The 16,292-nt window shown below is 36.9% G+C and overlaps 1 protein-coding gene across 1 annotated transcript in view; it reads right to left on the bottom strand.

Moving 5' to 3' along the window:
• Nucleotides 1-490: 490 nt before the first annotated feature.
• LMBRD2 (LMBR1 domain containing 2) overlaps nt 491-16,292 on the bottom strand; it is a 39,856-nt gene continuing 24,054 nt past the window's right edge. Inside the window, exons 10-18 of the mRNA XM_080804871.1 lie at nt 15,764-15,945; nt 15,092-15,225; nt 13,448-13,553; nt 12,679-12,776; nt 9,213-9,316; nt 7,775-7,821; nt 6,474-6,579; nt 3,533-3,662; nt 491-2,613 (exon numbers count right to left, since the gene is read on the bottom strand). Coding sequence (XP_080660997.1) covers nt 2,553-2,613; nt 3,533-3,662; nt 6,474-6,579; nt 7,775-7,821; nt 9,213-9,316; nt 12,679-12,776; nt 13,448-13,553; nt 15,092-15,225; nt 15,764-15,945 — 968 coding nt within the window. The 3' untranslated portion in view covers nt 491-2,552. The remainder of the gene's footprint in view (nt 2,614-3,532; nt 3,663-6,473; nt 6,580-7,774; nt 7,822-9,212; nt 9,317-12,678; nt 12,777-13,447; nt 13,554-15,091; nt 15,226-15,763; nt 15,946-16,292) is intronic.

The raw sequence follows: 16,292 nt of genomic DNA, 5'->3' as shown, positions 1-16,292 counted from the left end.
TATTTAAAGTATATGAATTTAGTAGTAATGTTTTACAGTAGATGTCATTATATTTTAATAAGCTTCCCCAAACAGAAAACTTCTGTTCTTACTCCACCTTTTTTTTACACAAGGTGGCTTAAAAATTTTTAATTTAGTTCCCCCCACCAATAAACTCTTTATTTTTCATGGGTTAAGTCATTACCTTATGAACTCAAATTTGCCCAGCCAGGTAACCGTCCTATATGATCATCTATAAATTCTGTAAGATAAATTCTGCTTTAAAAGTTGCACTCTAGACTTAAACAACTAAAAATTATTTTGGAAATAACTCAGAAGTCACAAAGGGAGCTAGGTTATTTGTATTACCTATACTTCAATTATTATAACCATAAAAATTTCAATAATAAAGTCAACTAGTACATTCCCTTACATTGTCCTATCAGTTTATTTTAGGGCATTTTAAGTTATAAAAGTGACTGGATAATTTCTTTTTCTGCTTCTATTTCTTCTACAGCATCTGGGTTTCATGACAAAACCTGATGAGAAACAACGTTATACTTAAGGAAAATATTCCAAGGTAAACCCAAAGACCAAATACACAACAATATACTCTTTTCAAAGGATTTTTGATTAATCAGTCCAAAAACAGTTTTTGCTTTGGGGACTTAAAGGCTTCTCTGTAATTAAAAGACACTGAACCCCTCTCTGGGCTGATCATTTCTCCATCTACCACCTTCAAGTACCACTAGGAAAAGCAGCACAGGTGACTGTTTTTTGTTGTTTGCTTGTTTGTTTTTTAAACTCTGGCCTATCAACATCAACTCAATGCCCTCACAATAGTTTTGTGAGGTAGATCAGTAGGTAAATAGCAAGTATCATCTTCATTTCACAAATGAAGAAATTGAGGCACTGAAAGGTTACATAATTTGCCCGAGATATTCAATGGTCAATCATGAAATTACAAAGAGTACCAAATGATTTCTGCTTCTGGCCTACAGCTTTCTAACCACACGTTAGAGTGAAAGGCTGTGTGTGTGCTCAAATGGGCAGCCTGTATAACCTCTTTATGGACAATAAAGCCTATCCATTTATAATTATTTTAAAGGGTATCTAACCTCAAAGATCATAAAACTGAACAAAATCAGCTATTTAGGATGATGCACCATTCCTTTCGGTATCTGCATAGAACTGTCTCTTAAAAATGTGCGTGATAATACTAAGTAAAAAGCAAAATAAAAAATTTGAAATTATGATTCAAGGGAAGATTGCCTTCAAGAAACATACAATCATATTGTTAGGGTAACCAGATAATTCATTTTCAAACTGGGACACTTCAGAGTGAAAGCGAGCACTAATAAAAGTTACACAGAAGAGCAGGTTAAGTTAAGCTGAGACTGTTGGGACAAACTCACCAAGAGTCACCACGGGATAAATCCACAGTGGGGATTCTCTGAGCTGCAAACATTTCGGGGACATAAAAAACTCTCTGCAAGCACATGCTGTGCTCAACTGTGCAGTATTCAATGTGCAATAAAACACTGATGATTTAACATATACCCAACTTTGGTTTCAACACAAAAGTTTAAAAAAACCATTTTAAAATAATAAGCATGTTTAACAAAATTATTACACAATTTAAGTGTTAACAATAAGTAGATTCACATTTTACCTTTAAATAACCAAATGTTATTTGCCATAAAGCATCAACAGTCACCTTTAAAAATCAGAGAATTTCGTGGGGACTCTTTGGCTGCTTAAAAAACAAAACAAAACAACCCACTATTTACCATTAATGCTTTGGATTCTCTTTGAGTGGAATGATCATATACTGAATGATAAAGGTGAACATTTCTCCCTGAAATGAAAAATCTTTCACAAAGCAATACCAAAAGCGTAAAGCAATTTCCAGCTACTAGCCAAGACTGAAAGAATAACACATCACCCGATTATAGTACACATGCCAAAGATACTAACACTATCACTTGAAGCATAATCTTAATTATACATGCAAAAACCACACTAATTTGCATACAGAGTTGAAAAAGAGCTTTCTACATTCAGTTATGTCTGGTAAGTAAGCCTTGTTTTAAGACATGGGTTCTGTAAATATCATTGTTACTTGAGGTCTCCATCTCTTGGCGAAATACAGGATTAACATATCGTTTAGAAAGAGCAAAAACGCAAATCACAATAATAAAACCATATGATATTATTTAGGCATGACTTTTGGCTTTCTTGGATCTGTAAAACAACTTTCCCGAAACAAATTAACCTGAAACAAACCAAACTACATGTTCTCAATCTATACTGATCTTTCTCATCAACTGAATCCTTCCACTACACTCCGACTTCTAAGGCAGACGCTTCAGGAATCGTGTATAATAAAAAAGATGACACTCTATTCGATGGCCAATAAACTATTATTACTAAGATGTGAGTAACTTTCAGTGCCTTTTTTGTCCTGACACTTTTCACTAAGAGTACGTATAAATTCTAGGGCATACATATGTTCATAAAGACTGGATTGATGTGTTGATCTTGGTCAGTTGTTCCAAAAATTCTCTCCAACTTTACACATCATCAAATATTCCGGTTCGAGACATGGAGAGGTATCGTCCCCCAGGCTGATACCTGAAAGGTGGATAAAGAAATGATCTGAGGTGTCAAAAATAACAAAGGAGGAGAGAAAAACAAGGACACATTAAAAGGAAGTGGCTACATAATTTGTAAGCATAATTTGTAAAATCTATTCAGTAGCTGGAAGCAGAAACTTACAAAGATATCCCAAGGGGATTTACTTAACTATAAATTAATCAGTAGCTTTCTTAGAGCCTAGAAGACACATATGACAGGGAGAGAGATAAAAAGAAAGGGACAGGGAGATGTAAACACATCGTGGAACTGAAGATTTAATAATTACTCTTGATTGTTCAACAGAAATAGAATGTTCTAGGGTTTTTGCTGTTTACAGAAAATACTGCAGACATTTCATCGTGCGTTTGATATTTCGCTTTTGCTTAATTATTTTCAGAGCACAGTGGCTAAAAGCACAGACTCTACTGCCAGAGTCCTGGGGTTTGAATGCCTGACTTTGCCATTTGCAAGCTGTGTTACTCTGGGTAAGTTACTAAGCCTCTCTGGATTCAAATCTGATTGGATTTACAACGATAAAATATAGTATTGTTGGTAATGTGCTTAGAATAGTGTCTGACACCCAGTCATGGCTATGTAGCTATTGCTAAATATGATAAATTTCATAAATGGGTTCATTAGAAACAGGTATATAAACATTGTTAAGATCCTTACTATCAATTTCAATTTTTCTTTCTTATTTAGAATACCACTAGTAGTTTACAGAGATAGCAATTTCAATTATTACCAAGGATGCTATAATTTTTAAAATATAAAAGCATCAGCAGATATAAAAAGTTACCAAAAGTTGATTAATATTAGCAAGAAAAATGAATATTTTCCTTATGTTTATCTCATCAAGTTGTATGCTAGTAAAATTTCAGAATGCTAGAGCCAAAATGCCCCAGCCAGAGCTTACCTTTCTGATTTAGATTCAAGAGGATCATCAGTGAATGTTTCTGCATTAAAATCCAAAGGTTCTACATCTTGGAGGAGTTCTATTCGGTCTCTTTCAGTCCTATTATTGCCCCTGGTATATTTGGATGTTGCTGTGAACAGAAGAAAAAATATATATCTACTTTTCTATTGTCTTTATGGGTCAGTCTATGTACTCATGAAAAGAAGTCAAGATTATAAACAATCTGAATTTTGATTGTGAAGATAACAATAAGAAAAGATAACTACTTGATTCCTTTAAAATGACATTAAAATGAAAAATAGTATGATAGGAAATAACACAGAAAAGTTTCTCCCTTGTAGCTAGTCTAAGCTCAGAAGCAGGTACAACGTAAAGATTCAATTACTGTGAATCAGAATCAACATTTAACATATGAACTATGAAATTGTTCATTCTCAAGTTTCAACTGGTTTCATGGTGAATCCAGGGGTCCCGTATCTCAGTTCTCGGCTAGAATTTCTTTAACGTGTACTCAACTCAAGCTCTTCAAGAAAGGCCTGAGTCTTCTTCCCAGGAGAAAAGAGTTTAGGCAAGCTAAGTCCAACAGAAATAAAATGCAAACACAGTATTTACTTATGAATTTTCTAGTAGCTACATGAAAAAATAAAAAAGGAACAGATGAAATTAATTTTAACAATTTAGTTCAATATATCCGATATATTATCATTTCATCATGGGGCACTAGCCTCATTGTAATTGCTCAATGGCCACCTGTGGGTAATACCGACCATCCTTGTCAGTAACAGATCTACTGAACTAATTCTCCATTCTCTCTATGTGGATGGGCTGGGGTTTTTTCATAAACAAACCAAATTTTCACGAAGTTCTTCTGAGCAGTTGAATAGCTTGAAAAGAACTTTGTGATATAGCTCTTTTTGAAAACTTTAGGCAAGCCAATTCAATTATATCTTATACTTTTGTCATCTTGGACTCTGACTTTCATCTTTTCTCTCATTCATTCAGCAAATATTGGTTGCCTTCCACATCCCAGGTTCTCTTCAAGTCAGCATCCTAAGGCATTGTGTTCCCTCTTCTCTTGAAGATTCTCCCACACTCCCACATCTTCCTACCATGTCAACCTCTACTTAAACTTCCAAATCTTTGTAGAGTCCCCTCTCTTTTTCCTAGTTTTTTTTTTTTAAAGATCTTATTCATTTATTTGACAGAGATCACAAGTAGGCGGAGAGGCAGGCAGAGAGAGAGGGGGAAACAGGCTCTCCGCCGAGCAGAGAGCCCAATGCGGGGCCTGATCCCAGGACCCTGGGACCATGACCCGAGCCGAAGGCAGAGGCCTTAACCCACTGAGCCACCCAGGCACCCCCCCCGCCCTTTTTTTAAGATGTTATTTGAAAGAGAGAGAAAGAGGCAGAAAGAGAGGGAGAAGCAGGCTCCCCACTGAGCAGGGAGCCCAACACAGGGCTCGATCCCAAGGCCCTGGGATCATGACCTGAGTGGAAGGCAGACACTTAACTGGCTGAGCCATGCAGGCGCCCCTCTTTCCTAGCTTTAACTAAACCTTTAGCTCTCCCCCATGTCTTCTATCCTAAATCTCATTCAAACACATGCTTTCCTCCTCATCTCCAGGATCACTGGTTATCTTAGGCCCTCATTTCTTTTTTTTTTTTTTTTTAAGATTTTATTTATTTATTTGACAGAAAGATAGAGAGAGAAAGCACAAGTAAGCAGAGTGGCAGGCAGAGGGAGAGAGAAGCAGGCCCTCTGCTGAGCAAGGAGCCCAATGCAGGGCTTGATCCCAGGACTCTGGAATCGTGACCTGAGTCGAAGGCAGCCGCTTAACCAACTGGGCCATCCAGGCGCCCCTAGGCCCTCATTTCTTGATCGCATTACCAAAAAAGACATTAAATTGGTTTCTTTGTCTCACTTCCCTGGAAATCATGCTTGATGTTCAAATTCACCTTCTGAAACCAAAGAACTGAGCATGCTCCTTTCCCAAATGAAATCTTAACTTGAGAGAAAAGTCTTCACTTCTGAGCATGGTAATAGCTGCTGCCCAGCTGTCCCTGCAGCCTCCCCTCTCATCAGGCTCCTCAATTTAGGATCTTGTCACAGAAACAAACCTGCATTCTCCCAAAGGTTCTCTTAAGTCACTCATTCACCTTTCTGCCTAAAACCCCTTCACCCGGCAAAGTACCATTCACTCCCAAATGTTCAGTTAGTATTACTTTATCACAGAAATCCTTTCCCTATAAAGAACTCTTTTTCTATCCCCTCAGTTGAGTTCCCTCAGTATCGGGAGTGTACCCTTCTACTCTCTCAGCATTCCTGAATCTCCCCTAAAGACAAACCTCCTTTGCCATCTACTCTGGGCAGAGTCCTGGGCAAAAACAGGTTTCTTGCCACCTTCCCAGGGGCAGATGGCAGGGTCAAGGGATATGGGGGGGTATCTTAACTCAACCCACTGGCAAATGTCTTCTACTTGGTTATCAGTCCCTCACAAAATTAACTGGCAACCCAAGGACAGAAAATTTATCTTCTCTATATCCCTGTATACCTGGGAAAGTATCTGACATAAGGGTCAGTCAGGAAATGGTTATAAAAATGACTGAATTGCCTACATCTACCAGCAGAAAAGTAAAGAACAACATCTAGGTAAATCGTAGAAATCAACATCTGCCTATAACATGCCTGCGATAAGTACTGGTATGATTTAGGGTAGTAAGATTACAACTATTCATGCGTTGTCCTGATTCTCCATCTCTTAGCAGAACGCATACTTGAGTTTCCCTTTTCTTCTATACACTGAGGGATGAAACAGGAAAGACAATGCAGAACCACCTCTACAGTTCTCTAAAGGCACTTCTGAATGGATGCCTTCTCAGTCTCTATGCAAGCAAGCGTTAGGAAAACAACTTCTAAGGGAACTAGAAAAGAAACGACTTACATCGGGTGGTACTAAGATCTGAGAGGCTTGACTCTTTTGGGTCAACATGAACATTTCTGTTTCTAGTAGAATCTTCTCTACTGTGTCCATAACGTTCTTTCCATTCCTAAGTCAGAAACACAAATACATAACAGAGGAACTCACAGGCAGAAAGTAATTCATCAGTGTCAACAGACTAGAGAGTTAGAGAATTTAGTTATTTTTATCAGAAATTCACCAGATAATCAGTATGATTAGCATAGTACTGTGAAAATTTTCCAAAAATAATTTTTGTCTCCGAACTTTTTTCCAAATGAAAATTTATAGACATTTTTGCTAGCTATAATTCACCTGTTTAGTTCTTCTGTTTAAAATGTCAAAACAACATGACAGCTACAACAGGCTTACCTTGACCACATAAAAGTTATGCGAACTAATAATTCGTGAGATGTTAACAACATTTTCTCCCATATAAATAAACTACAAATATCAGAGACCTGAAAAGTCACTTTCAAAAGCAAAATTAAAGTTGTAATACAAACATGGTTAGATACGTATAGTCAAACCACATGAAGTGGGATACTACTCAGTCAATTCTTAGAACTGAAAGGAATCTCAGAGGGCACCTTGTTCAACCTCTCCTGCCGTGAGGGTTTCATTCTAAAATAGCCATGCCATTGGCTCTCTTATTAGATGAGATGGAAGTTTCTATTGCGAGCACCCATCACGGTTTTGATAAACTAAGGAAGATAGAAATTTTCACCAAGAGGTGAAATCTATCTCCAGTAACTTCCACTCTCTGGTTCCAATTATGTCTTCTGAAATAAAGAACAAAACTCCTTTTTACATGACACACACTAACATATATGAAGACAACTATCGTGTCTCCTTCTCTGAGTCTTCGTTTCTCCAGTATAGATATACCCCAGTGTTGAAAATTTGTGGTAACTATCGACTAAATTTTTCTAATTTTCTGCCTTTTCATTCTCTAGGAGGAAAGGACTGAAGAAAAATTGAGGAGGAATACAATTAATGTCGTATTACCAAAAAAGCATAACAATTTTAAAGCAATCAAAATGACTTTAATAGCAAGATTGCATGAATTTATTAATTCTCTCATTAAGTATTCACACAGCACTGACCTTAGGCAAGAAACTGCTAGACGTTGGACACAAAGTAATTTAATACTAATGACTTTTTAGAACAGGTCTACACTGTTCTCACTGTTCTCTGGTCTTTAGTCAATTCTAAATCAGTAAAATTCTTATGATTACTTCACATTAGTCTTTAGGTTACAGCAAATTAATAAGTACTATACTTACTCTTCTTCGATTTTCACCTTCTTCTTGCCTTTGCCTTTTTCTCTTCTCTAGAGACAGAAAAGTGGTCTCAAATTTGGTATAACATGGTTTAATTATATGTAGAGTAACTGAAGTTAAGGTATCAGGCTATGACCAATTTCCTTTAAATTACTACAAAGTCAAAAGTAATAGGTTATTGTTGGAAAGGACCTTAGAGGTCACCTAATCCACAGAGAATACCTCCCGTATTTTTGTTGGAGATGACCTTTAGGCCTTGTCTAACAGTTTTAGTGAGGAAAAAGTTCTTCCTCATGGTGATCTCAAATTCTGGATAACTTATTTTTCTTCCCCTTACCTTCAAAATGAAGTTGATACTACTTCCTGCATAAAAGTCCTTTCCCTTATTCTCTTCAGGCTACAAACTCAGTTTTGTTTTTTGGGGGGTTTTTTGTTTGTTTGTTTTTGGTTTTGTTTTTGCATAAGATACATTCCACAGTTGCACAGTTCTGGCTGTCCTTCTCTAAATACCTTCTAACTTATAAGTTCTACTCTTGAAATCTTACCCAGGACTGAATATGATACTTCAGATGAGATCTAATTAACATTAAAGGCAGTAGAACCATTATATCAACTAGACCACACCTTTCTAGGAGAGAATTTGAAGGATACAACAGCTTCAACATATTCTGGCTTACATTCAACTAATGATCACACAAAAGCTCCAGACCTACGTAGGAAGAATGTCTAGTAACCAATGTCCCCACATTCAACTTTTGTTTTCTTTTTTCCCTACCATCACTCAAATACCAGGAAATTTGATACATTCAGTGTCCGGATTAGATTCTAGTGGAGTGCCATGTATTCTAACGGGGTGTTAATGTTCATCGCATTCTCAAACACAGCCTTGGCCTGAATGATTTCCTGTGCGGTATCAAATTGATGATTCTTTCAACTCTTGAATTTTATAGTTGTACTGAGTTTGGCAAATCTGTTTCCACAAAAACACCAAAATGACTCCAATGCCATCCAAGAGCATTATTTAGTTAAAGACAGACTAAATTTCTGCTGCAGTATTTCTTAAAGATGAATGAAACCACCATTTGTTTTCAAATTATTTTTGCTATGAAGATTGTACGTAAATTTTTAGCTAAAAACATTAATTTCTCTTTTTTTAAAGATTTCTATTTATTTGACGGAGAGAGAGCATGCACACAAGCAGGGGGAGCAACAGAGGGAGAGAGAGAAGCAGGCTTTCCACTGAACGGGGAGCCTGATATGGGGCTTGATCCCAGAACCCTGGGATCATGACCTAAGCCAAATTAACCGATTGAGCCACCCAAGTGCCCCCCAAAACATTAATTTCTTAAGAGAGATTAAAAACTACAAATTATACAAACACTAATGTTGTATTTTGAGTCTCAGTGCTTTCCTTTCATTAATTTTAAATGACAAATCTTACCTCGTCTGATTAATTCTTTTCCTTCATCAACCAAGTCTGATGTCATATCATTATCTCCCATGAACTGCTGGAAACCAAGTAGATTCAAACAACGGGTTCCCAAACTAATAAAAGTAGATTTTTTAAAAGACAAGCATTATTTCTCATTGTAAATGTTTAGATAAACCATTCTTCAGTATTGTCACCCCAAAGAAGCCTATATTTTATTATTAGTTACCATAGCAAGTTACATAGTTATCCTACGTAACTATACTTCAAGAAGGACTTATTTCTCTAAGTTTATATAGCAGGTACTTCACTGACATGGTGTGCACCATACCCAGATTTCTTCCAAAAATAAATTGATTTGGGCCATTAGTATACCTTCAGAAAATTATTACACAATATAAAACAATGGCTATAATACAAATGCAATGGATTCTTCTCTTACATTCGAACAATTTTAATGCTGAAAATACACACACAACCAGTATTCCCAAGTGTAAAATAATCTGGTTTAGAAAATCTTAATTATGCAAGTTGATTTTCATGTTTAATTTTTTTAATAACCCGAGATCTAGTCAATTCCATTTAAATAACTTTAATTACACATTCAGAATTTATCACTATATCTTATCTGAGGGCTATTATTTTATATTATTTGGTATTTACTTTAAACCTCACTGTTGTATAGGACAAGAATACTCTGAAAATATGACATGCAAGGAAAGAAGCAATGGATGGACGGGCAGGATTCATATTTGTTAAGGTCCTACTATATACATCAGCCAATTTACAGATACTCTCTTATTTTATTCTTACTGTAATCCTAAGAAATAATCACTTTACAGATAAGGAAACAGAGGCTCAGGGAGTGAAATACTCGCTAATGATCATTTAGTAAGTTTTAAAGCTGAGATTTAAATCCCAGACAAAACAAAGACCAAGCTCTTTTTATTGCCTTAGTTTTCAGATGTTTTCACTGATGTACTCCTAATGGTATAAGCCTGAACACATACATGGAGCAAGAGGGGGAGAGAGGCAGAAGGAGAAAGTGGGGAATGAATGTTTGTGGGTGTGGGGGGGTGGTGGAGGTAGGAGTGTGCGCATGCTGGAAGGAAAGAAAACAGTACAGCAGCTACAAGAAAGTGAAGGTCTTCCATTTTACATGACCAATATGTAAAAAATCTGACTGTGTAAATCTGATGATGTGGAAAAAAATCATAATGTATCTCCATACTTTAATATACCATTTACCATTGAGCAACACTGGGTTTTGGGTAGATGGTCATGCCAATTCAGTGACTTTAAAAATTCCCTTACTATTTTCATCCTTGTGGGAATATGATACCCCAGGGTGAGAAACCCCAAACTGGATCCTTGACTGTGGGATGGTCATAACTTTTTCTAAAGTGTCAGGAAACAGCCTTACACTCTCCACGCAATTAAATCTGGTATTAACTCTGGGGATGGCTGCGTTGTTAGTAACATGGAATTAGTAGGGTGCCTGGGTGGCTCAGTTGGTTAAGAATCCAACTGACTCTTGATTTCAGCTCAGGTCATGATCGCAGGGTGGTGAGATCGAGCCCCTCGCTGGGCTCTGTGCTCAGCGGGGAGTCTGCTCGTGATTCTCTCCCTCCTCTCTCTCAGCCCCTCCCCCCTCACTCCCTCTTTCTCTCTCTCTCAAAAAATGAATAAATAAATCTTAAAAAATGAAAAACAAACAAAACAAAACATGGGAATTGACTAATTATGGCAGCATTTCAAAAGAAAATGAAACCTATGAAGAAAAGAAACCTATGAAGCAAGTTACCATTAAAGTGTCACTAAGGCAATTGCTTCATACGTCTCTATTATATAGAGTATCTATTTTGAGACATAATTTGAAAATTAAAGAATCTGGCCTTTCTTTTCCTAAAAGACAAACTGGCCCTCAATGTTTATCCCATTTAACTCTAAAACAAAACCTTTAGTGGATTAATAATCTTCCTTTTAGACATAATAAATCTTTATATTTAAGATTTTATAGTTGATAAAACACAATCCCACCCACCTATTCCTTGATCCATATAATAATCTACTAATGTAAGCAGAGATGCTAATCTTGCAAACATAACTACTAACATGTGAAGTCCTAAATCACACATCACAAGCTCCTAATGTGTCATTACTAGTTTTGTAAACTTTTAAAATAAATAAATTAAGTTTTGGACATGTGAAATACAGTCTCTTCCTTTACTACATCATTTTCACAATGATGACACATTTTCACAAACCTATTGTCTTTTCTACCTTCAGAAAAAAACCTGAAAGTTAGATGTACTATCATCAGTTCATATTAACATTTTATTTTAAAATGTAATCTCTTATTTTACCTACAAGAAGGCAAAATGTTTTAAAACATTCAATAAAGAATTTATTTCAAATGATACTTGTCTGTTTACTCAATAGCTTCTTATTGAGTATACATATATTATCTGTAATAACCAGGTAACAGTATTAGAAGATACAAATGAAAAGTGATGAAAATCACTTTAATGAAACATTTTCATCAGAAAAACAAACTGACTAACATCAACAAATTAATTTTTAGGGGCACCTGGGTGGCTCAGTTGGTTAAGTGTCTGACTCTTGGTTTCATTCAGTTCAGGTTGTGATCTCATGGGTCATGGGATCCAGCCCTGCCTCAGGCTTCACATTCAATGTCGAGTCCGCTTGGGATTCTCTCTCCTCTCCCTCTGCCTCTCCCCTACTCGCAGATGCTTGCACACACTCTCTCTCTCAAATACATAAATAAATAAATATTTTTTTGACTGGTCTTTTTGGCGTGTCACGGAGCACTGAAGCAGTCAGTGAAGAGGGCAGACCCAGCACAGGATAAGGGCCCCTGACGTGTGCAAGTAGGGAAGACAGGGTGTTAGAAACTAAGCACATCTGTCTCTACCTGCTTTTGAGTCATACCCTAGCCAACAGTCAATCACTTTTTTCTAATCCTATAAAAAATAGTAGCCCGTGTCCTTTCCAGCCTTGTATGTACGGCCTAATTATAATTGCTCCCCATCTGATGTTTGGTGCTGGCAAAGGTCTGAGGCCCCTAGAAACCCAGCAATGACTATGGGGAAAGCCCTAAGGCTCATTTATATTACTGGATAAAAGATGGGCATGGGGGTATTTTATAAGCTACACTGCCTGTCAGTGTTGAAGGCCAGGACTTAAGAGTTAACATTCTGTAATCAATCCTACCACTTTGCAGCCTAAATACTTGTAAAAGAATGACTATACTTCTCTTAAAAATACCTTCAGAGGGAGAGCCTGACTTCATCACTTAAACAAATCCTTTAAACTACATCCAGTACCCCCAAAGCCACAATAAAACAAACAACAACCAAAACCTAACCAGTAAATACTTAAAAGAGTTTTAAGGAGAAAGGATATCCAGATTGGACAAGAGTAAGAGAAAAAAAAAAGGCGATGTTAAGCTTCTTACCTAAAGTAAGTAGCAATGCAGAGAATTACCACCAACATGGGATAATATATGTAGAATCCATCTGCAATAAAGGATAAAACTTTCATGGAACCCATAATCTAAAGAGAAAAAAAAAAAGAAGAGGAAGAAGTTAAAGTCATATAGTTCTATATTTTTCATTCCTTTCCACCATTAGAAAATTCACTCATAACCAACCATATTAACAAATTTGGACTTCTCACGAACTAGAAATAAAGCACTAAATGGACTGATTTTTAAGTTCTCATCACAAGAAAAAAAAAACTTGGAAGTACGTGAGGTGATGGATGTCAACTAAAGATTCCGTGGCAATCATTTCAAGATAGATACATATATCAAATCATTCTGCTGCACACCTTAAACTAATACAATGTTATATGTCAATTATATCTGAATTTGCTTACGTATTAAGGTTTTTACCTAATTAATATTTTGTGAATATTATTGAAAATTATCATGTACATGAAGATGATAAATATAAAAGCTAATAATGAGGTCTACCGATATTGCTCGGCTGCACAACCTATATGAACCAAAAAACTTTTTTTTACGATAAAAGAGAGCAAAGTAATTTTTATCATGTCATTAGTATTACATATACAACTTTTAAAAGAAAGTGTGATATTAAAAAAAAAAAAGATCCTAATCACACTACAGCAGAACTTCTCTGCTGGGATTAAAAAGAAATTCCACAATAATACATCTCATAGAGACAACGACTCTAAAAAAACTGTGTTCTAACTGTACTTACAGATGTATAAGCAGTTGGCTGTGTATTCTGGTGAGAGATGGATGAGTCCATATGAGTCAAACCCAAGAAATTAAGACACAAAGGAGGAGTCAAGCGGCAAAATAACCTGTAGTAAGCATTGATAAACAGAGTATATTAAAAATATGGTAGCAAAATCCATTTTATTATATTGAAGTATAACTATTATTTTCATCCTTTTGTATTACATTTATCTTGAATCCTTTACGTGAACTGTCCTTATTTGAGAGACATTCTGAAAATCCTATTAATTGCATCTCCCTAAAACATCAACACCTACATGGCAAAGTTCCGGCCTCAGGCTGCCTTCTTTAGTGGTGTTTACCACTGCTTTAGCCTCAGAATTTCTGGATGCACTTCTTCCAAGTCTTTCATCTGTGTAATCTGTCTCAGTATGGCAAGGACAGCAATATCCTCAAGGGGAACTATACTCACTACACAAAAGACCTGAAGTTGTATCAAAATACACCACTCTGACAAGTTCCGGTACAAAGAACTGCTAGAGCTCAGTTTTGTCCAACCTCACAGAAATAGACTTGGAGAATGGGGGGGGGGGAGGAAAATGGAGGATGTAAATACAAAGAGGCAACATGAGGAGTTATTTTGTGTGATCGAACAATTCTGTATCTTGATTGTGGTGATGGGTATATGAATCTACACAAGCACACACACACACACAGTTGAAGGATAAAAATGGTGAGAACTGGGCGCCTGGGTGGCTCAGTGGGTTAAGCCTCTGCTCTCGGCTCAGGTCATGATCTCAACTTTTAAGGGATCGAGTCCCGCATCGGGCTCTCTGCTTGGCGGGGATCCTGCTTCCTCCTCTCTCTCTCTCTGCCTGCCTCTCTGCTTACTTGTGATCTCTCTCTGTCAAATAAATAAATAAAATCTTTAAAAAAAAATGGTGAGAACTAAATAAGGTCTATAATCTAATTAACAGTAACCTCTCGGTGTAAAATCCCTGCTTTTGATATTGTACAATGGCTATATAAAATGACTCCATTCAGGGAAGCTAGGTGAAAGTTAATAAGACTCTTTGTACTATACTTGCAACTTCCTATGACTCTATAATTATTTGGAGGAAAATAGTAAAAGAAAAAAACCTTCAAGATGCTTCAGACATGGATTCCTCTGTGAACTTCCCGAAGTCCACCCTTTATAAATACCATTATGACTAATTAAACAATAGGGACAAACAATAGCCCAAGCTAGAGCTGTCACCGTACCCTCTTGCTAAATCTCTTAGCAAAGACTATTCTTGTTCATATTCGTAAGCCCTTTATGATGCAGTTTGATGCCATGGGATCTCAGAACTCTCTAGGTCTCACTTCGCCTCTAAACTCTCAAATGGTCCTAGTATTTACTAATCTATTTATTGAATCTCTCATCTGTAAATCCAGGCTGTCTTTCCTTTCCTCCCTAACCTAGTAAGCCTGCAAGTAACCTTAAACTTCAAGCAGGATTTAGCTAACAACCAAACATCGAACTAATGCTTAAACCTAATCAACGAGCTCACATAAACACAGGTGTCAGTGGAACACCCATAAAGGACAAGAAATAAATAAGAGATCCAAAGAATGCATGCAATGGAGTCAGTCCCATGTATCCAAATACCATCCCACTTACATGCCACTGAAAAGAAGGCTGTAAGCATCAGTCTGGTGATGTGAGGCCAAGTAATAATAGTTAAATACACGAATCCTGAACACAGTAGAATAAACACAGATGCTGAGAAAGAAGATGGAAAGGAAGCAAGCAATCTGAAAAACAAGCAAAACCAGTTTAAGACGAATGGACTCGAGCACTTTTGTATGTCCCCAAGCATTATCCTTTATTTCCAGCTAACATTTATTGACAGTCTAAAATTTAAACATAGTAACAGTTTTTCTTAACCACGTAAGAAAATGAATTTATGAAAAAAAATCTACATCTCGACCCGTTCAACATCCTGTCGGTGAGTTTCAGATCTACTTCCTGAAGTGAGCCCATTCTCCCGCTCCCTTGGCCATTCTCCCCATGAAGACTCTAAGTTATGTAGCTTCACTGGCATAAACAGGATCAAAGTATTCTTAGAAAAGAATTCTGCACGATTTTGTACCCTATCATCTCTCCTCAAACACAGTTCTAAGTTTTTATAGTCTGGTAAATGGATGAAGCTCATTTTTGAAAGTCTGAATAGTAACACTGTGGGGAACTTCACTGCTTTCCTCATTACTAGAATATATAAAGAAAAAGACAACAGTTAAAAACTATACTATGAACTGACACACGTTTATGACAGATAGAAAATCAACTGACCTCGATATAAATATAGTTGTAAGTTTTTTCCGCCAGCTGTATGAAGACTGCAAAGAGGGATAAGACAGGTGTCGTACTAAAGAATGTGCATTCTGACCACACAACAATCACAGAGAAGACGGACAAAACCACGGCAAGTATCCTATAAAACCATGGTCGCAAGAGACATTCCCAGTACCATTCTGGAAGAGAAAAGAAAAAGATGATTAGAAAAACCATAAAGAGGAACACGGTATTCACCCTGTTTCAAAATATTACATACATAACTGCAAAGAGGAAAATGCTAAGTTCACAGGGCAGGAACCAGGCAGATCTCCTCATCACCCAATGATCACCAGGAATGAGACAAACTGACATCACGTGCCTCCGGCCATGGAACACTGAGAAGAACACCATATCACTGCAGCAGTATTCCCACCAAAAATGCAAAACTTGCATCCAACCGGAGGAAGTATCACACTCACATTCCGGGACACCCGATAAAACACAGGCCTAGAGACTCCGAAAATACCAATGTCATGAAACAGAA

This window comes from Martes martes, assembly GCF_963455335.1.
Source record: "Martes martes genome assembly, chromosome: 5".
Classification (NCBI taxonomy): domain Eukaryota; kingdom Metazoa; phylum Chordata; class Mammalia; order Carnivora; family Mustelidae; genus Martes; species Martes martes.
The sequence above is the reverse complement of the archived record's forward strand: the minus strand, read 5'-3'. Positions and strand labels throughout refer to the sequence as shown.